Genomic DNA, 14486 nt, shown 5'->3' with positions numbered 1-14486 from the left:
ACCATTATTCTCAGAGCAGAACTCTGTTAGAACTAACATTAACTTCCATTGATCGTGCAAAAGCAGTTAATATTGTTACAGTCGAACTTCCACATAGTAAATCTCAAGGGGTCCAAAAAGAAAATTTGTAAATAGAAATTGTTTTTAAGTTTCTTTTATTTTAAATAATTCTTAATTTTTGTTTTCGTTTGATTTTTCTACTTTTCCTTTTTAACAAAAACTTCAAGGTAGTTCGAAAACATAAACTCGAAAACCATTTTACGAATACCCCTCTTGTGTTGCAAAAACGATCACATCTGGCCACACTTATTCTTCTTGAAAAAATATGTATACAAATTAAAAATAATAAAATACAAATAATGTAATAGTAAATCAGCAATATGAATTGCATTTTCGAATTAGAATATGAGTATGTTGTGTTAAAGGTACGTAAAACATTTAAGTACTTCAAACACATATTTACATGTTTGCACATGCTGTATGTATTGATATTTATTATACAGACAGGAAAAGAACCAATGTTTTAAAAAAAAGTAAAATATTTATTTCAGATAAATGGAAATGATATTAGTCATTTGCCGAGGTATGAAGCGGTTCAAATGTTCCTTCAAGCTAAAGAAACCATAGTAGTCGAATTGTGCCGGCAGAAGCCAAATGCCTTAGATATAGAAATAAATATAGACATCAACAATGAACCAACTCGCCTGCAAAATAGAGTTGATCGAAGCGAACTTGCAACTTCTGCAACAGCTGAAAAGATAAATATATCAAATGATGCGGGAGTAGAGCTGTCAACAACATCACCGACAACCAGTTCCTCGCCAAATGTAAAGTCCACCAGCCCCAGCCCTCCATTAGCACCAGTATCGCAACAATCCTCCAGGAACAACAATCAAGTCATTTTAACTCTACGTGCATTAAATAGCGAAGAATCTGTAGTTCCACCTGTCGAAGTTGTCTCGGCCGTTTCCGTGTCGAAGGAAACTCAAACATCAGCTGAAAACCTTAAAGATCGGGATATAGTACGCACGATAGCCGATCGTTTCATTGAGCAAGAACATCATTTGTTTGAACAATGTCTGGAGCCGGAAATTGATATTGAGGTATTTTGACAAGATTAAAATATGAATAATCCTCATATTATTATATTCATTATTTTCATTTTCAGGAAATAACTCTAGTTAAGACAATTGATGACTCAACCACTGAAAAGTTAGGCATTAATGTTTGCTGCAATGGATATCAGGCGTCAAATATCGACATAAGCCGAGGGAACGTAATATCTGACGAAGCTGATACTGATGGCTGCGAAGATGTATTTATTAGTGATATTGAGCCAGAAGGTATAGCTCAACGCGATGGACGCCTTAGGCGGGGTGATCAAATTCTGCGCATTAATGGCACGGACGTTAAAAGCAAGGAGGAAGTTGAAGCCCAGATCGCAGGGAGTCCCTTTGCAGTGACGCTTCTTGTTAGTCGCCTTCTATACCCAGTAAGAGTAAAAGTATATATTTTTCCTTAACGTAACTACAAATGACTGCATAACTTTTTAGACTGTCAAATACATATGTTTCAAGCCTGTATATATTATATATATGTATGTTGACAGTGCAAGGCATAAATGCAACGTTCATACACAAAACTAGTGTAGTCTTGTATGTTTAATGTAAATGTACCCATGCTTTTTTCAAACTATATTATACAATTTCTAAAAAATTTTTTAAAGGAAGAGGACGATGACGAGGACATTGAGAGTAACTTTGAATATGCAAATAGTTTTCTCCGTGATGATTACACAAACGTTGTCGATAAATTGGATAAGGTCTTGCTGAGCCAAGTGCAGTCCATAAAGACTCTTAATATAACAACCAATGAAGTGGTCAGCAACGCCACAAAAAACTCGTCTCCAACAATCCAGCCAAATTCAGATCTGAATGTTAACGTTAAAACATATTTGCCAAAAGCTATTTTGGAGGCTGAAAAAGCATGCAGCAATACAAAGTTTCGCACAGATGACAACTTGGGTCATGTAAAAGCGTTAAATCAGTTTATGAACAAAAGCAGTCAGTCTCATCACCCTTATGAGTATGATGAAAGCGAGCATATTTATGAGACCATTCCTGAGGATTCGGAATCAGAGCCGTTATATTGTTCACCGTATCAAAGCTCTAACTACATGACGGCAATGGGCTCCTGCTCTTCAGCGACAGCCACAGCTGGAATAGAAACTGAAGCCATGGATACGAAAATGCAGCAACAAACTCAACGTGTTGCCCAGTGGCTGGGCCTAAAGTCACAGTGCCACGGCAGTTCCAGTTCCAGGACAATGCACACTTTAGTAGGTCGTCCCGCGGTCCTAAAAACTGCACAACAGCCTGCATGCAGTCGTGTGTTCACACTACGTAGTACAATAACAAATACAAGTCGATCCAGCAGCAGTGGAGCCGCACACAGTGCATGTGGACCCAACAATATCGACGTCGGAGGCAACATTACGCTAGGCGATGAAATTGACAACTCATCAAGTGCCTACAACACTGGTGGGTCAAATAATAGCGCTTCGCCCCATCAGAATCAGATTTTAAATGCTGGTGACGAAGCGCAAATCTGTCCAAACCAAAAAATGGCTGAGAATCACCCCATACTCTCACCAAAAGAAGCGATTGTAACAACTACTGCGAGCAGTATGTTAATGTTACCATTTGGTAGGTCTGGCCGCATCGGCCTTTGCTCTTCCAATTTTCCCTCGACTTGTCTCGGTGGTAGGAATTTAACTTACTATATCCTTAGCACATGAAAGCATTGATTATATTTTTAAAAATTTGCATTTTCCAGAAAGCCTACCCAAAGCATGTATCGAGGAAGAAATCAATCAGCCCAGGACTGATCTTAAATTAATGCGTCTGAGGCCAGCTGAGGAGGTGCAAAGTCATTGTCCCCAGTTTAATGCTCCAAATTTGAGCCGCTATCACTTCGTTAGTAGTCAAGAGGTAAGAAGAGGTGCCACTTAAAGGGTAACCCCTAAATGAGGAATTTATCTGCTTTACTTAATAGATCACATCTATCTATTAACTTTTGCCGCAGTTGTAGCTATATTCCAAAAATGTTTATTTCAAATAGGTCGCAAACAAAAGCCACATTGCTTCCAGTTCAAAACAGAGTTCAATACTGATAAGTGAAAATGGTGAGGAGATACCCATGGTCTGGAAAGTGAAGCGTCGTCCTGATGGAACACGATACATTGTAAAGCGGCCAGTACGTAATCGGACGCACGTTGCTATTCGAAAAAATACGCGCATTAATGAGCTAACTACGACAGAGGATGATACAGTGTCGGAAGTCAAAATTGGACGTTACTGGACGAAGGAGGAACGTAAACGACACATTGAACGAGCTCGGGAACGGCGGCATTATCAGCAACAGCAACAGTAGCACCTACAATCTTACATTCAACATATACCATATATGTATTAACTGAACACTACACAGCTAATACGAATACGAGTATGGCATAAAAAAGGCGGAAGGATATTTTTTTGTGTAATGTTTTTTTTTTCGAAACGATTGGTTTCAAACGATATTGGGTGAATCTATTATAAGACATCCTATAATGTGGTCGTTAATTGTTGTTTTCTTCAGGAATTAAATGAAGTTAAACAAATGTATTTTACCTTAAAGCTACAACGGCAATAAGTTTAAATGCGAATTTAAAAAAAAATATAGATTTAATATTCACATTTGAAACATTGCCAAGTTCTGTGTTATGTACATATTTACAGCCACTCTTCATGCGTCTGAAGATTTACAATAATGCCGTATAAAATAATTAATTAATTTGATTTCAGTTGAATGTTTTTTATTATTAATCGTAATCAGATTTCGTCCATGTATCGAGTTTTGGCTAGCTAAAACTCTGACAATACATTTTGTATGGCTTGGAATGTAGATCCTCGATTTTCTATATTCTTACATCCAAAGTATTTTCTTCCCAAAGTCTTCTTCTTTGATCGATCGTTCCTATAATAGCTATTTACTATAGAAATCCCATTCATACACAAAGCTTGCATTGAAGCTGACATAAATTATTATATGTTTTCCATACAATGTATTAACTGTTAGACCCTTTACAAAGGGTTTTTGTTTTTCTAAAATAAACAAAAAAAATTTTGCTTATATCAACTTACAAATTTAATAAAACCAAACAAACATTTGTTTTTAAACGCCAATATATCATAAAATTACATGTATGTGCACAATATAAGTACAACATTAAAAAAGTCTTACAATTTTTAGCCGATGGAGATATATTTGGTATATTCTCCACCATATCATTCAAATCATTTCTTAATAACCGAAACACTGTATTATGCTATTTTACAAAACACATGGGCAGCAAAATTGCAACAATCAATCATCTCGGTAGCGCTGCTTCCAGCTCAACTGGACGCCTTTATATCTCGCACTCACTTCATGCTGTTCTCGTAAGGCTATCTCTGTTTTTGCAGCTAGTCAGTTCTAATGTCATTCAGTTATGACTAATTTGATTCGTTCATTATTCACTAAACTAAGTCGTTCTTTTAGTTAGTCTATTTTTGTTCATCGGTCATTTTCGTTCGTTCCTTTTTGTTCGTTTGAGCACTCGGGAGCAGAACCGGGAACTCCTGAAAGCGGCGCGTGCAAAACAACGCGAGGATCGTTTTCAAAGTAACAGGATTATTCGCGGGAATCCAACTCGCGTGAAGCGTGCGGCACCTAAACCGCCATAGGAAGCCTCCTCCGAACGAAACCTTAGAACGAGAGCTGGCTTCGCAGCATAATAAATCCATCTGGCAAGACCTCTAAAGCGCTTCTTGGAGTGGAATGCTGCCAAGAAGGGTCCAACAAAGGATGAGCAAAATGTTCGTCATGTCCAACAGTTGCCATCGGCGGTTGCCTTTGCAGTCTAGATTCACAAATAAAAGCGCAACATTTAAACCTCCGTCAAACCTCCAAAGAGAGCAGGAGAATGCTCCGTAATTTGTCCAGCCAAAAAGGCACTTTTTATACGTACTGGTAAATACATAAAACTTTTTCTACGAACACGCTGAAGATTTAAGCAGACCGCAGCCGGAGCTGAAGAAAATATTGATTGACGAACACTGAACTGCCTCCCAATACGCCGCTCAATGAAAGAATAAGTCGAAAAATTTCAGTCAAGAAATGTTGGAAGCCTTTGGTCTTAAACCTGGCTAAACCGAGGCTAAGCGGCAGTTATTGTCGCAGGCAGAACTATAAGGTAAAGGCGACCAAGGATGAGATCCCTAGAAGCCAAATTCGATTTTTTGCTTTTTTTTTTATTATATTTAGGGTTTTAAAAATTTGTGTGTTTATGTGAAGTTTCATTTTTGTAATATATGTATATTCAAGCTGCGAATTGCATTGTATGTATAAATTCAGAAGCATTTTTGATTCCCCGCCCCAATTTGATAATAAATTCGAGGCAGATCTCAAGAAATGTTGGCAAATCGTTTGCTGTTCACATGTACAAACATACAGTGACTGACAGTGAACTGGGGACAGACAAAAAAATGTAATTTTTGTTGTTTTTGTAAACTTTTAATAGCACGGTTTTATTATATGTTCTTCTTTCTTGATCGGCGTATTCGAATGAATGTGTGTTGGCATATCGATACCTGTCGAGGACAAGTATCGATATATCGAGTACATTGGTATTTCTTATAATACTATCGATGAGTAAATCTTAAACTAATATTCAAATCTTATAAACTAATATTCATATCTTACATTTTATAAATTTGTAGTTTGCTTCTAAAAAAAAAAGCGCATTAACCTAAGTAAACAATAGAAAAGGATAACGAAACACAGTTTGAACCCAAATAACCTTGTTTTTAAAAACGTCCTTAAATCAAAAAGTATTCACATTATCAATTGTCCGGAAAAATTCATTCTAGTATTTTGGTCAGGTAATAACATTTTTCTGTTATTACGTTTAATTCTATGAATATTGAATATATATATAATGATTAGTCTTAGAAGATGAGGGCGTTAGCATGCGGTATAATAAAATTAAAAATTAATGAATTTGAATATCCGCATAATCGGCATTCATCGGACTGCCTCAATTAGATACAATTTTTCTTCATTTTTGTATTTACTGCCTTCCATTTGTATTCGTCGACGACAGATAGAATATTTCTATATTTCACTTGTGGCGGTATTCAATTTTTCTGATGTAAGCAAAAGATTTCGCCTCGAAAATTTCTTATCGGTTTCATACGAATATAATGCCTGGTTTTGATAACTTATAGATCCAGTTTTGCTAGCTGGCACAAATAGTGCCTTAGTTCTTCGATAGTCGGGATAGTCGGGATACGATACGTGTCTGGAGACGACTATCTCATGGCTATCAAAGTTAGCTAAGTCTAATGTCATAACACCATTAGTGGTTACACCGATGCTTCTTCTCTATGGGTTGATTACCGGCAGTGCTGCCGATTACACTTTTTTCTCGTCAGATCTGGGCTTTTTTGAACACCAAATGCGGGAAAAATTTGTGAGTTGCGGGAAGCGGGAATTCTTCAATTTTAGTACATTTGTTCGGCTTCTTTTAAGCTTTTTTTGATGTTGCCACCGGTTAAATAAAAAGTAAGAAAATGTGGCCGGTTCATCATTATTTTTAATTTATTATTTTATTTTGTTACCAGATAATTCAGAAATTCTGAAACTGGTTAACCTTTTTCCGTCAAAAAAATCTTGCGCGTTAAGAAAAATGTAATTAGCTAAATTTTGGATTACCTTAAAGTTGAAAATATTCAGAAATTGAATGCAAATATAGCGATATTAATTTAATAAAAAGAGAGAAAATAGCAGCGACATCACTAGGTTTTGGAGGCTTACTTCTATAAAGATTCTGGTGAAAACAGCTGATTTATAGAGCTGGCAGCTGCAATCATTGCCGTGGTCAAACGCGGAAACTGGTTAAGACAAAACAAACGAATTCCATGAAACTAAGCAGGACCAATAGCTATCTTGTGCATAAGGTAGTTTTATTTTCAATGAAAAAATTTTACTAGTTTTTTTAGAAATATACAGGTGTGGCTTGCGAAGACTTGGAAAATGCTGTTTCGACTATGAAGTGGCACATAATTATCTAAGCATGATTGGTACGACCATGGCGTACGAATGCGAATCAGAAGCTAGCCCCACAGAGCTGGATGAGTCAATGAAAATATAAAATACATATTAAATATCAATTTAATACAAAATTGTTCAGACCATTATTTACGTTTTTTTTTCAGCTTTTTTCATTTTCTTCAAGTAGAAACAGCTTTTTTCCTGATAAAAAGTTGGCAGCACTGATTACCGGCAAAAGAAAAATTAATCGAATTGTGATGTGCTAAATCAACAAAAACAAAATTTGTTTTATTGGGAACCTAAGTTTGTATTAAGATAAACGCGATCACATAATTTTTCCCTGATATGTTTGTGTATGTATCGTAATGAACAATCTACGAAAGGCGTGTCAGGATACGGATACTGCCCTGCCGGAATGTGTACCTAGCAATATAAGTTTTCTGGTCTAGTGTACTTATGTATGTATTGTATGTATATCGATACGTGCATACAGGTACTACTCCCACTGAGTGGGATGCTGTATGTTGTACAATTGAATTGAATATTATGAATGAACAGTACGTTGAAATTAATTGAGTTGCGTGTGGTTGAATTTGAAAGTGCCACCAAAAGACAAAACAGTCGGGTATAAGATTGCATTGAGTCCCATACCCGTGTGAATGTGCGACTGAAACTGTATGTACACATATTGTGTTGTGGGTGCGAAGAGAGGGGCAGTGAGAAAGGAGCAAGTTACAAGGGGTGAGTGACACAAAAGTTGCCGTAAGTTAGGGGTTGATTATGAGCGGTGCGGTACTTGTACATCGGTTGCAGCAGCGCGGCTAAAATTTAACTGAACTGGCTACTTATTGTGAAAGGAATTTGAAAAATGTTAAACAAAAACTTTTGTTGACTTTAGCTATCCTAAATGTAAGTACACACACGTAGGCATAAAATATATATCCGTCTATAAGTATATATTTTGTGATGTAGAGGCATGGCATACCAATACCTATCCCTCCCATAAACATGCCTGTGTGTGTATACCAAATGCATTTTCGTTTTCTTTTGCAGAAAATCAGGAGGAGAAACAAAATGATTCAAATGGAAATGAGCTATATTTGAAAACAGTACATTAGTAAATGTGGAAATTGTATAACAGTTTTAAAAGCGGCCAGAGTCAAAGCTAGATATATTTTTATAGCATAATGATATGTCTGAAACACATGTAAGAACGGATTTGAATGAATTCAGGGGCGTGAGTTCCGGTTCTGCTTCGATTTCCATATCATCTTCAAGTTCATCATCAGCATCGGCATCGGCATCTGTATCATCGAGCTCCTCCTCATCGTGTGAAAGTGGTATTGTACTAGGAGGGAACATCACCAGCTACCCTCTTTCAAAAGTTAGGCCTACCGATTTAATCTCATTTCAAACTAAAGACCACTCAAGTATAAGAATGTCGGCGCAAGTAGCCTCAAAGATGTTAAACGATAGTATGCCGGACTCAATTCACAAGAATAATCCTTTACATCATCAAATGATTGAACAGACAAAAGTTCATGCGTCGTCGATGCCACTATCCGAAGATCCGCGAACTTTGCAATTGGCGTTGGAACTATCATTGGTCGGGTTAAATGACAATCAAAACTGCTATGGCCAACCTGCACTACCCGTCGCGATACAGAACGACTTTGAAATGGGCTCCATCAATGTGGTGCCTGCCGTTTTCTCTAAAACGGACAACACCCTGCCTTTACCTACAGTGTCTGGTTCCGGTCTTTTATTACCCACCGCCGCTGGCGTTGGCGTAGAAGACCGATCAAAGAAATCTCAAAACATGACTGAATGTGTTCCAGTTCCGAGCTCAGAACATGTCGCTGAAATAGTAGGTCGGCAGGGTAAGTTAACTTTAAATGCAAATAAATGTTCCGTAGAATTTTCGTAGAAATTAAATAAAATATGTGTGTATTCTGTGTGACTGAATTCTGAATAGAAAACTTTCTTTGGGAAGAAAAATATTGTCCAGATAAAATCAGATTTCAATCAGAAATTCGATTTTTATCAAAGCCATATTGTCTAGATATATGTATGGTACATACATATGTATGTACATATGTAAATGTTTTTCCCGAGATATTGACAGATCAACACACAGTCTAAAATGTGAGTCAAAGTTTATATTGGAATCAAAATTGAATGACAGTATATGTATATTAACTGACATAAGAATTCTCGACCGTCATGGCTCGAAACTATGCCTACATTATGGCATTATGGCGATGGCATCATTATCATGGGCAGAAAACAACTTCCCCGTCTTGACTGACTCTTTCCTCATCCAGTGTGGCTTAGCAAAAAAAAAACACCATCACTAGCTCTCAACCAGTGAGACTGTTTTTATACCCGATACTCAAAATGAGTATTGGGGTATATTAGATTTGTGGTAAAAGTGGATGTGTGTAACGTCCAGTCTGTCCGTCCCTATTAGCGCCTAGTGCTCAAAGACTATAAGAGCTAGAGCAACGATGTTTTGGATCCAGACTTCTGTGATATGTCACTGCTACAAAAATATTTCAAAACTTCGCCCCGCCCCCACAAAGGACGAAAATCTGTGGCATCCACAGATATTTTAAAGATACGAGAAAACCAAAAACGCAGAATCGTAGAGGATGACTATACGTTCTAGAGTGCAAAATCTGAACCAGATCGTATAATTATTATAGCCAGCATCAAGAAAACAATTTCATTTTTTCTCGCCCTGTCTCTCTCTAACACACGTAGCATAGCCGGCTTTGCTTAGAGTAAAACATTAGCGCCTAGATCTCAGAGACTACAAAAGCTAGAGCAACCAAATTTGGTATCCACACTCCTTATATATCGGACCGAGACGAGTTTGTTTCAAAATTTCGCCACACCCCCTTCCGCCCCCGCAAAGGATGCAAATCTGGGGATATTCACAAATCTCAGAGACTATTAAGGCTAGAGTAACCAAATTTGGTATCCGCACTCCTGTTAGATCTCACTTTAAAACGTATATCTCAAAATTTCGCCCCACCCCCTTCCGCCCCCACAAAGGACGAAAATCTGTTGCATCCACAATATTGAGGCTACGAGAAAACTAAAAACGCAGAATCATAGATAATGATCATATCTATCAGATTGCTGAATCTGGATCAGATCAGATAATTTTTATAGCCAAAAGGAACAAATCAATTTGCACTGGCTACGCAGCCCCCGACGTCACGCTCAGACTGATTTTCTGTCTCTCTCGCACGCACTCTTTGTCGTGTCGTTCAATATTAGCGGCGTCTGCCGGAGGAGAGCCATACTGACTTAGTATCGGGTATAACTGTAGAGTTGCGGTGTCCGCTGCAACTCACAACGTTCCCCCTCGTTTTATTTTGCCCTTAGTGATCTGAACGTTGCTTTGCTCCGATAGGATGAGCTTAGTGTTAAATGCGAACGAGTAGAGCTGGTATTAAAACAGGCAGTACAGGTTGAATTTTGTATGTGACTAACATATCAACAGATTGCATTTTGTTTGATAATTTCCGTTTCTCCATATTTAGGGTGCAAGATCAAGGCTTTGAGGGCTAAAACAAATACTTACATCAAGACTCCAGTTCGCGGAGAGGAACCGGTGTTTGTAGTTACCGGTCGCAAAGAAGACGTTAACAAGGCAAAACGGGAAATACTTTCTGCAGCAGATCACTTTAGCTTGATACGAGCATCTCGAAAACCTTCGATTGAGGGTCACAATAACGGATTGACAGGAAATATGAACGATTCCGGTTCATCGGGTGGCAATGCAGGCACTGTGTCGCGTATGCAGTCTGGGCCCCCATGTTTGCCCGGTCAGGTTACCATACAGGTACGTGTACCTTATCGGGTTGTGGGTCTAGTGGTTGGACCCAAAGGTGCCACAATTAAACATATCCAGCAGGAGACACAAACATACATTGTCACACCATCGCGCGAGAAGGAACCAATTTTTGAGGTGACTGGTTTGCCAGACAACGTAGACACGGCAAGAAAGCAAATTGAAGCACACATTGCTCTTCGAACTGGTTCCGGACCTGGAAATGGTGCTGGCGGTGCCGGTACCGGAGACGGTGCCGGACTAGGATGTGAATCGCTCGAAACGCAGGAATATGGGACACAGCCAACAATAAATTCATTAACACAGATTCTGAACGATGATCTGAACTCGGATATACTGTCATCCATCTACAAAAGTGTTATCTCGCCTGCTCTGGACTATGGAGATAATACACTAAAGATGGTCGGTGGTACTGTGGATAGTCTCAACATGAATAATGTGAAACTAATGCCAGATCATCATATAAGAAATAGCTATCAGAAGTCGGAATTAGTTGACATTGACATGCCACCGATTGTATTGGCCACAGCATCATCGGATAATAATTTTTCAGCCAGTGAAGCACAAATGCTACCAGCAAAAGTTACTAATGTATACCGTATTACGAACAAAACATTGTCATTCTGTCCACCAACATCTGCATCTATGAATTCTAACTCTGGTTCGAATATACTAACCCGATCATGTTCGTCAGCGTCCTCAACCGCTTCGACAAAGAGCACAAACAATAGCGCCAACACACCTCCAGAACTATTGAATATATGGAAAAATATAAGCGATTCGATTGATGTGGATGAAGGCATTGGGGACTCGCCGAGCATTTGGAATCTTCCAGCGAACACTATACCCACCGCCCATTGCTCACCCACAACCTCCATAAGTCCAACGGACTCTCTTTTGGGTCTGGGCGAACACTCTGTGAACAGAAACATTTCTCGTCACATGAAGGAATCATCATGTACCAGTCAGCAAAGAGCACCGTTGGTTCAATTCCAACCCAATTCCAGCGCCGACAAATTATCCATTCAACGCGAATGCTTTGTGTGCAACGAAAATGAAGTAACCACAGCGTTGGTTCCATGCGGCCACAATATGTTCTGCATGGATTGCGCCAATCAGATCTGCGTTTCCATAGAAGCAGCATGTCCGATTTGCAACTCAATTGTTTATCACGCGATGCGCATTTTGGGCTAAATGCACACGTTTTTTAATAAACATGGTTTCTGTTTGATCATTAAGCGATTTGAGGTACAATCCAAGTTAATTCCTAAAATTATTCGAATATTTTTTAGATTTGTTGATTATTGATTTAACTTAAACGAAATCATTCAAAGTAATAATCGTCCCTTTTTGACATATGTATTTGTTATGATTTTTACCAGAAGCTTGCAACGCACAGACCTCATCTGCTGAGTCGATATAAAGCGATTATTTTGTTTTTTCTTAATATTGTATTTTCTGCATACATTTGTATCAAACATACATGTGTAACTACAGAACCTTAATCATCAGAACTATCTGATGCAATGCCGAAATTTGTTTTCTAAATTGACAGTATCCTTTTTAATACATCTGCGTTGCTAGCACTTACACAAAAAATATTTTATTTAAATTTTTTCGTTTTCTATCACTTAGAATGTCAGATTGCTTTTTCGTCCCTTTCAATTCTGCACAGCGGTTTTGTTGAATGAACGGTAAAGTGGTACCAGTATGTTGTTGAAAAACCTCTTTTATTCTCTTTAAAAAAAAATGATAAGGTCCTATTTTTGTATTGCATTTTGTATGTTTTAAAAAGAATACGTTTCAAAAATTTTTTTAAAACAATATAAAAAATAGATTTTGATGGTTATCATATTCTAGTAACATTTTTAAACGACATACACATAAATACATACATACATACATATGTAGGACACAAATATTAAGCGATAATGGCAATTCTCGCACTAAAGAAAGAAAAATTTATAAAAAATAAAATTTCAAAATTAAATTGGGTCTAAACCCTGAATGTACGACACTAGTTTACAGAAAAGAAGTAATACAAAATAAGTTGACTGATAAATAGGCATAAATATTAAGACCAGCACATATGCAAACATAGATAATGTCAGACACAAATATCATATAAAAATTATATTTATTTATAAATATGATGTAATAATATGTATGAGCAACATGAGACAACTACCTATATAAAGCTTACGATTAATGTGAATAAAAAGACTTATATATTTATAGTCAATCATATTTAATATTGATAATACAGTGTCTATTGCGCAGTATATTAGAGAAGTTACATTAGATACATTTTCTGACTCCTGTTCTGTTTCAAAACTACACTTTTGTTATACATACATGAAGTATGAACATTTTAAGATTACCCAAGATTGTAGGAATACATATATCTAGTCCACATTATCTTACTAGAGGCTGTTTTCTCCAAGTTATTATATTTGATTTTAAAAAAATTTGAAAGGTCAAAGATACAAACGAGTGAGACTAAATAAAAATTATTGAACGCGCAAAAAATACATTTAGCATTATTACAAATACATCAAATTTAAATAGAACAATTTAATTTATTATTAAATCATACAAGATATGTGAAATATGTATATATATATATATATATATATGTATGTATATATATATTATATATGTATATATATATATATATATATATATGTGTGTATATATACATACATTTTCTATGATTTTAAAAGCCGTAAAATAATATTTTTCGTAAGATATGATACTAATGTAAGACATAGGTACAGTACGTTCCCATAAATACGAAGGATCAGTATTTCAGAATAAATTATCTATAGAATCAAAGTAATATAGTGAAGGATTATTTTTTAAATGACTGGGCCAAATACAAAGTACATTTTGGAAAATATATATAATTTATCTTATCTTTGGTTCATCAACAAAGAAAAGTTTCAGTCATCTTTTCAATATTTATTTGTTTTTGTTCTAATCAGTTAACTGTTTAAAATTAGAATATAGATTTTCTATTTATTTTATTAATAAAATATTCCTTTTTGTTTGTCACAGCTGGAGAATGACTTAAAGTCTGATATGACGACGATACTATGCTACTCTTGCCAATGAACTGCTAGTCGAGTGTTTCAATTATAATATGTTAATAATTTCGACAAAATGGTCTCTGAAAAAAATATGGTCTTAAGAATTTTGGGTGCTACTGACAATGAATCGATATGAGAGTGCTGTAGAGAAAGTGGAAATTTATGTTAGGTAATCAAAGACAAGCTTCTGTTTACCTCCTAGAAGAAAATGTAACTCTAATTCACATAATTTTCAAAATTCAGATTTAGTATCTACTGCCACCGATTTAAGACGATAGCTTTTTTTTCTTTTTGTACTTAAGTCTTGCAACACTTTTCCAAGATAGTCTTCCATGTTTCATATTTAATTATACCCAAATTCGAATAGTTCCCTTTCATATTATTTTTTTTGTTATTAGGCC

At 36.6% G+C, this 14486-nt stretch overlaps 2 protein-coding genes and 1 long non-coding RNA gene across 9 annotated transcripts; 2 read left to right on the top strand and 1 right to left on the bottom strand.

The window, feature by feature from the left end:
* The first annotated feature begins 313 nt into the window (after window positions 1–313).
* LOC108164471 (slo-interacting protein 1) lies at window positions 314–3839 on the top strand. Of its 4 annotated transcripts, none has more exons than XM_017300222.2 (6): window positions 314–425; window positions 552–1103; window positions 1169–1492; window positions 1727–2540; window positions 2836–2990; window positions 3121–3839. In XM_017300222.2, exons 1-6 carry the CDS (start codon window positions 381–383, stop codon window positions 3430–3432), a joined length of 2202 nt encoding a protein of 733 aa, XP_017155711.1. In that variant the 5' UTR covers window positions 314–380; the 3' UTR covers window positions 3433–3839. The 4 variants fall into 4 exon arrangements, with proteins under 4 accessions (XP_017155711.1, XP_017155709.1, XP_017155710.1 ...); XM_017300220.2 differs by having other exon boundaries at window positions 1727–2762; XM_017300221.2 differs by having other exon boundaries at window positions 315–425; window positions 1727–2705.
* LOC108164472 lies at window positions 3547–5633 on the bottom strand. The gene is made up of 2 exons (XR_001775846.2): window positions 5051–5633; window positions 3547–4942 (listed from the first exon to the last, which is right to left on the bottom strand). It is a non-coding gene; the product is annotated as an uncharacterized LOC108164472 (long non-coding RNA).
* Window positions 5634–7371: 1738 nt separating this feature from the next.
* On the top strand, window positions 7372–13550 carry LOC108164473 (RNA-binding protein MEX3B). Of its 4 annotated transcripts, none has more exons than XM_033394296.1 (4): window positions 7372–7875; window positions 7951–8043; window positions 8188–9014; window positions 10686–13550. In XM_033394296.1, exons 3-4 carry the CDS (start codon window positions 8327–8329, stop codon window positions 12188–12190), a joined length of 2193 nt encoding a protein of 730 aa, XP_033250187.1. In that variant the 5' UTR covers window positions 7372–7875; window positions 7951–8043; window positions 8188–8326; the 3' UTR covers window positions 12191–13550. The 4 variants fall into 4 exon arrangements, with proteins under 4 accessions (XP_033250187.1, XP_033250186.1, XP_033250189.1 ...); XM_033394295.1 differs by having other exon boundaries at window positions 7948–8043; XM_033394298.1 differs by lacking the exon at window positions 7951–8043 and having other exon boundaries at window positions 7372–7487.
* The last annotated feature ends 936 nt before the right edge of the window (window positions 13551–14486 follow it).

This window comes from Drosophila miranda, chromosome 5, assembly GCF_003369915.1.
Source record: "Drosophila miranda strain MSH22 chromosome 5, D.miranda_PacBio2.1, whole genome shotgun sequence".
Taxonomy (NCBI): domain Eukaryota; kingdom Metazoa; phylum Arthropoda; class Insecta; order Diptera; family Drosophilidae; genus Drosophila; species Drosophila miranda.
Note: the sequence above shows the minus strand (reverse complement) of the source record. Positions and strands in the feature narration are given on the sequence as shown.